We start from the raw sequence: 7,464 nt of genomic DNA on the forward strand, positions 1-7,464 counted from the left end.
AATGTTCCAACCGGAGAATTCCATTGTCTGTAGAAAACCAATGGAACGAGAGCAACCTCTCATGTGAAATGCACGTGACTGAGAATGAGGCTGCTGCCAGACCACTGACTCAAAGAGCTCCCATCCGGTCCCACATCACAGTAGAAGCCTGAAACAACGTTCTAAAGACGGTTGACATCTAGTGGAAGCATTAGGAAGTGCAAAATTACCCATATCCCACTGTGATTTCGATAGGGGCTGAGTTCAAAACTACAAACCTCAGATTTCCCACTTCCTGTTGGATTTTTTCTCAGGTTTTTGCCTGCCATATGAGTTCTGTTATACTCACAGACATCATTCAAACAGTTTTAGAAACTTCAGAGTTTTCTATCCAATACTACTAATAATATGCATACAGTATATTAGCAACTGGGCCAGAGTAGCAGGCAGTTTACTCTGGGCACGCTATTCATCCAAAAGTGAAAATGCTGCCCCTTATCCCAAACAAGTTGAAGGTGCCGGGTGCGACAGTGTGACGGTTGAGACAGTTCAATCAGAGTTTATTCTGAGACGTAAACACACCAGCCATCTTTGCAGCAGCGCCACCTCTTCTGTTGATGTTACCTCTCTGTGTGAAACACTGTGTTTTTCTCTCCTCTCTCTCAGAGACAAGCTGAATGAGCTGAGGAGACAGAAGGAGAAGTTGGAGGAGAAGATCATGGACCAGTACAAGTTCTATGACCCCTCACCCCCACGGAGGTACAGTGCCGTTTGGAGAGGAAATCAATTCACTTTGACAGTGACAAAATGCATTAGTTTGGATACAGTATTAGTTAGTTTTACCTGTTTATTTTTAAGACAGTTTTCCCATCAGGGATAATAAAGTTTATCCTATTCTATATCGATTTTAACATATCTATTATATTTCCCGAGGCGTGGGAACTGGATCGCCCTGAAGATGAGGAAGCTGATGAAGCCGAGGAGCCGCGAGCGTTGTGGCCCCACCTCCTCTTCTGACCACCATCGCTCCCTCACCCCCACACGCTCTGGCTCCTTCGAGGCCCTCCCGCCCACCTCCCCCTCTGCTTCCTGTTGCCAGGACAATGGCTCCTTCGTGGGTTCAGACGGCTCGGGTGGGTCCACCACTTCCCCCCGGAGGAGCAGCAGTGAGTATGACCTCCTTATCCCCTCCCATTGGTCCCGTCTGAGAGCCCTGATAGGCCAGGCAGAAACGTGTTGTCCAATCACGCTCCGCCATCACCGCAGGCCCACCCACCCTGCTACGAGCTATAGGCCAAGAAGAGAGAGCGACAGCTAGGCCCCTTCCCCCACCACGGCCGACCCTGCAGCCACAGCCATCAGGGATAGAACAGAAAGATATGGGCGGAGCCAGTTACTGCAGGGAACCTCCCCCAGCCACCACCGATTGGACAGGGAGACAGAAGTCACTCAATTGCTACATCTTTATTTGACGGCCCAACAAGACAGACTCTTCCTATTTGTATCAAGATAGAACTGCCTCCCAGGCTCTTTACACAGAGATCTATGAGAAGGAATAAAAATTATATGTTGGAATGATCTGTTGCTGTGCCATTGTATAGGAGTCTCCTGGGTAGGAAATCATCATACACACTTGACTCCTGAAGTGGTAAGATGTAGGGCGGCTCTGTCTGTATCTACCCTGTATCGCAGGATAACTCACCTCTGACCCTACGAGGTCCGGAGCCTGCGGGTTTTCTGTTCTACATAATAATTAATTGCACACACCTGATGTCCCAGGTCTAAATCAGTCCCTGATTAGAGGGGAACAATTAAAAAATGCAGTGGAACTGGCTTGGAGGGCCAGAGTGTAGTTTGAGGGCTGTGTAGTATACGTGGGTTTCTATGACAGACAGTGCATGCAGAAACACTTGTTACCTGGTGTTGCACTATGGATATGTCTGCATGTTTCTTTATGTAGATCAATAAGGCCAAAATAAGGCAACATTTAGCCTATTTCTGTTTATCCCCATGTCTGTTTTGTGTATGTTAACGTGTTCTCTCCGTTCCCCTCCCTTCATCCTCCCCTGTTTCTCCCTCCCCTGTCCCTTGTTGTCCCACACTGTAAAGTGTCCACCCTGAAAATCTTTCCCCTTATGAGGAACAGACTGAAGGATAAGGACAAAGTCAAGTCCCTCTTTCGTCGTTCCATGTGTAAGAAACATGATGGGTCGATGTCTCGTGACTACCTCATCTTGGCTGCAACCTGCCTATTTTCTCATCATTAGCGAACTATTAGCCTGGGTCCCAGATCTGTTTGTGCTGTCTTGCCAACTTCTCAGGATTGACAATTCCATACGAAGTTGGCAAGACAGCACAAACAGATCTGGGACCCAGGCTAGTGAGCTATGCTTTACCTTATTCTTTAGTCTACCATTGTTTTAAAGAATGCAGCAGAAATCCTCCTAGACAATACTCTTGGAATTACGTGTAGAGTTCTGCGAAGTATGCAGCTTGGCATCCTTCCTATGATTGAGTTCAGCCATAATATTGCTATATATTGCAATTTTGATACCCATACCCACTCTTTCTCGCTGTTAGCATAATGTTGTGTCTTTACTATTATTAAATGAAGACTTTTAATTTTTATCAAAGATTCTCTGTAATTAGCATTTGGTGATTAACTAATCAGGCAAATGTAATTAACTAGGAAGTCAGGGCACCAAGGAAAATATTCAGATTACAAAGTTATAATTTTCCTAATACAGCTTTTCAGATATTTTCATATCTGATCAATAGTCTTCTGATTAATGAATTCTTCTTTACCTCACGTTAGTCTCATTCAAAACGTTGTAAATTGTTGGTTATCTGCACAAACCCAGTCTTCACTGTGAGTCATCCATACATCAATTGTCTTAAAATAATGTATATACTAACTAAGTAATTCACAGAAATGCATAAACAAACAGTAGATAGTTACAAGGAAATGATAACGGAGTTTCCCTAGTGGGATAAACCCGCATCGCGGCTTGGTGTACAAAAGGGAAGTGGGGGTCGACTGAGATAAGACAACACACAGTTGATAATTATAACAATTGAAATTCTAATCCTTTGCACGTGAACGCTCACTCATTCGGGAACAACTGCAATCAATATATATATATTTACACTCAGTGTGTAGTCGGGGTCTCTGTTGAAAAGTTTGTTTCTGTTGGAGAGTTTGTCCGCCCTCTCTGTCATGGTTAGAATGGATTGTTCAGAGTGACATTCATTCATGTAGTTATGGATAGATGTTTCGGCAGTTGTCGGTCTTCACGTTCAATGATACCAAATTCCTAGCTGCAGACTAGTAATTAATATCAAAGACTTGTTCTTATTCTTATTCTGGTATCAATACTCTTAAGATTTTAACCACGTGGGATGGTTAAAAGATTCAGCAGTCTGGTCTCAAACCTTGGCCCTCTCGTTATCGAGGTAAGCTGGTCTGCAACCTTTGTCCTCTTGTAATGGAGAGAAACATGGTCTGGTGATAGAAAACCCAGGTGGGGTTTTATTCGGAACATCAAAAAGGGCTGTCTCATGACGCCCGGTCCTGTCTGTGCCTCTGGGGGCGTGCCAAGGACTTACTGAAACTTTTTAGGGAATTGGAGTTTCCTTCATTAAACAGTCCACAAACAGTTCCATCCTCACTTATTCATTTTATACAACAATTAGATGTAAGCCTCATATCTGAGGCTATTATATACTGCGTTATGGTAATGTGGCTGTATTGACTCCCATGAGTTTCACAAAATTGTACCAAACGGACCAGTTCGTAGCTGGATTCTTCACCGATATTTTATACCTTCTCCAGAACATAAATGTTGTTCGGACCTCAAGTTCTGTGAGGTGGAAGAAATTCCTTTGTTCTCTATGAAAATTCACTCTGTCTCTATACTGTGGCCATGAAGAGATAATCTCCTCCAGGAATTTACGACCTCTCTCTGACCACAGCAGCCTGGGTGTAGGAGACAGGGAGAGGGGGATGGGGCTTGCTGTACCCAAAGAGGGCAACGTCATGATAATAAGCATCCGCCACCATAGATATTTTCACTCTTCTGTTCTCCATGCAGTTCTGTAGAGTTACCCAAGACGTCAGGGGAATGCTGCATTGCAGAACACTGGTACTGCATAATGTTTTAGTTTCTCAGGACCACATTGCTGGAAGGCAGGAAGACTCTGACGGAGGTTGTGAGGCTTAAACCGTAGTTATTAATAAACGTCATTATTTTCAAGTGAAGCTTGTAGAATCTTCTCTCCTTTGAATGAAAGACAGGAAGGGAAAGAAAATATAGTACTTCCCCATTAACCAGAGGCAACTCAAGTCATCTCTCTCCACCTCCACCCCCAGCCCTGAATGACCTGGACAAACTGAATGACTTGGTGTACCCCTCAACCCTGTCTGAGGACCCTGAGCAGCTAGAGGGGTCAGAGGTCAAGAATGACAGATCCAGGAAGGAGTCTATGACCTCATCCATGAGCGACTCCATCTTGTCCATCATCAACCATCAACACCAGCCCACCACCACTCCTTTGTTTTATCCCACCACCACGGCTGCTGCCGCTGCCACTGATGGCAATGAGCGATGTTTGACAGGTAGAGTGATTCCACCATCCATATTACGTCCTTCCATTTGACATCTTCATCTGCTATCTGCTATGAACACCTTTTGCTGTCGTTTTAAGGATCATGCTACAAGGGTACATTTGCTAAGGGGTTTGAGCTACAACGTCTCTATAGGGATGTGTTGCTTCATACAGCTGCAATTCCGTTTGTTTGAATGAACACTACCACTTCCCATATGCTTCTCTTGCTTTTAACCTGACCAGTTTGACCGCAACACCTCCTCGCTCCTGGATACAGTGTTGTCATACCCATACCGTGTCGTCTCATTTTCTGTCCCGTGCCATTTTGTGTTGCACAGACAAGGATTGTAATGACAGTGCTGTGGCGGCTGACTTTGACGACGGGGATGAACTACAAAACCACGGTAAGCAACATCCCGCTAACTCATTATTTAAGGGTTCCCAAATGGCACCCTATTCAATACACAGTGCACTACTTTTGACCAGAGCCCTATAAAGAGAATAGGGTGCCATTTGGGATGCAGACCATGTGTACAGATGTACGAGTTAAAATGAAGAATAAATCAATATCTGTTAACATCGCCTTTTTTCAAGTTAATCTCTCAAGTAGGCATTATTCTGAACAGCTTGATAATACTGCTCTCTATAGGCAGAAATAATGATACATGCATTTACTAGCTTGTATTGTTGCCTATGCTATGTTTATTTTACATAAAATGTGTTTGTAATACATTATGGAAATGCATACATTTCCCAGACAGTTGTAATCAAGAGTGTAGCCTGCTATTTTGGTGTAACCTAAAGCGACGTTCTCTCCATCTGCGGTTCCCCCAGGTCTGAATGGCGTGCCGAGCCGTGCCCAGAGCCAGAGCAGTGGAGAGTTCAGCCTCAGCCTAGACAACGAACCCTGGTCCAACGGCAGTAGCCCGGTCCAGCCGCCTCCGTCATCCCGCCGCTCCTCTTCCTCCTGCCTTCCGCCTAGCGATACCTCCACCCCCCGACACACACGGCAGAACCCCTCGCCGACCACACACACACAGCAGCGATCCACTTCCTTAACACACACCAGCAGCAACAAACACAGAGAGAGGGTAGGAGTAAAGAACTCCTCACCTATTGCCATAGCAAACACCCAGGGTTCAGTTCCCTGTAGGGGGAGGGAGGTGGGTAGCACCCAGGATCCCTGGCCCAGAAGGAGTGTCCTCAGGAGGTGCGCCAGCGGCAGCAGAGCCCCCCAGCGCCCTTCCGAAGGGAATGTCCCCAAAACAGCTCAGGGGAAGGTTGCCGTACTATCTCGATCTGGATTAGGTCTGAACAAAGCTCCGGAGTCCACCACCACCCGAGCCTCAGCCATGTCCCCGATCACAGTGCTCTACGTCCAGGGTAAATCTTCCTCAGTGTCTGGGTGTCTCAACTGTTTCTCCACCCCGTTGGGGAAGGAGGCGCGTCTGAGAGGGCCATGGTCTCCTGCCTCTCTACCCCGGGCCAGTAGCGTCATCTCAACAGCCGAGGGTTCTTCGCGACGATCCAGTGTCAACAGTGACTCTAGGGTGATGGCGAAAGTAGATCCCTTACCTATCATGGAATCTGATGGGAGCCCGAATCAGGTTAATCAGAATCAGAACAAGCAGAACCATCCAGAAGAACGAGACACTAATAATCACCCACCACCACCAAGCAAACCCCCCAGAGACCCAGCGATAGCCACCGATCGACCCAAATCCACCTGCCAGGAATCCCTCTTCGGTGGCACCCTGTTCAACCTAGACTCTGTCTTCTCAGACACTATGTTTAGCGAGTCGGTAGTCACCACCACTACTAGTAACAGCAGCAATAATAACGATAAGAACCAGACTTTCCTCTGTCTGGACCCAGATCTGGAGCGTAACATCAGTTGCCCACTTCTGAGGCAGGAGTCCACTAACGGCACGGCACTGGGACACATGGACAATGTACAGAGCCAAAATGGAGGACAAGAAGACTGTGAGAGTAATACTGTGGAAATCACTCAGTGCTGATTGCCGATGACAGGTAGTTTGTAGTTGCATGTAGAAACAGGTAGTTGTGAATGTCAGTACCAACGTAGTACCAACCATTACCAACGTAGTACTAATCATTACCAATGTAGTACCAACATTGTTTAAAAGAGACTTGTTTCTCTATACTTGTTTCTCTAATGTACAGATTTTTATATTTAGTCCAAATGAAGATGTAAATAAAATGTACTTTTAGGGAATAAGTTGTTGTTTTCACATCGACAATCTTCCTTTGTTGTTTGACAAAAGTTTTCAGTATTATACGGTCTATGTTTTTATTAGTATTTATAAGCCTGTGTTGATATTTGTGTTTTTATTTGTGTTTATAGGCCGTGTCAATCAACAAATGCTTCAACTCCCTATTCATATATACTTTTTGTTGTTCCCATTCGGTAGATCTAGTTATACACATAAACCCTTCAACCGAAAAACCATAGCTCTCTGTCCAGAGTGTTGATATTACATACAGACTAGTAGACAACATGTACATTACATTACCTTGTTAGTTTATTACCACGCTGGACATTACAGTGAACTTATAACAACAAACACAATCAGTAATCATCTGATTAGGAAAAACGCACCAATATGGTTCTTCGGCTATGTGTCATGTCATGTGTCATTTGTCGTGTCATGTGTCATGTGTCATGTGGAGACTGGGTTTTTGTTTGGTTTGTTCAGCTTGTTTTTTTGTTTGCTTTTCATTGTCTCTGCTTCATTGTCCCTGCAAAAATCCAATACTGAGACTGTCCTCAGTGTAGATGAAACCTTGTAAATGTAAATGTGTGCAGGGACTTCAGGAGCCACAGTTGAATAAAGCCCTTTTCATTCCTTTAATATATTA

At 45.0% G+C, this 7,464-nt stretch overlaps 1 protein-coding gene across 6 annotated transcripts in view; it reads left to right on the forward strand.

Annotated features, from left to right (window-relative positions):
* Window positions 1-7,464, forward strand: part of LOC110493481 (girdin) — a 33,772-nt gene extending 26,308 nt beyond the window's left edge. For 5 of the 6 annotated variants that reach the window (XM_036949414.1, XM_036949416.1, XM_021567777.2 and 2 more), the window contains 5 exons: window positions 646-738; window positions 913-1,145; window positions 4,349-4,594; window positions 4,923-4,988; window positions 5,419-7,464. In XM_036949414.1, coding sequence (XP_036805309.1) covers window positions 646-738; window positions 913-1,145; window positions 4,349-4,594; window positions 4,923-4,988; window positions 5,419-6,602 — 1,822 coding nt within the window. In that variant the 3' untranslated portion in view covers window positions 6,603-7,464. The remainder of the gene's footprint in view (window positions 1-645; window positions 739-912; window positions 1,146-4,348; window positions 4,595-4,922; window positions 4,989-5,418) is intronic. The other variant, XM_036949417.1, reaches the window with a different exon arrangement.

This window comes from Oncorhynchus mykiss, chromosome 17 (genome assembly GCF_013265735.2).
Source record: "Oncorhynchus mykiss isolate Arlee chromosome 17, USDA_OmykA_1.1, whole genome shotgun sequence".
NCBI classification, from domain to species: domain Eukaryota; kingdom Metazoa; phylum Chordata; class Actinopteri; order Salmoniformes; family Salmonidae; genus Oncorhynchus; species Oncorhynchus mykiss.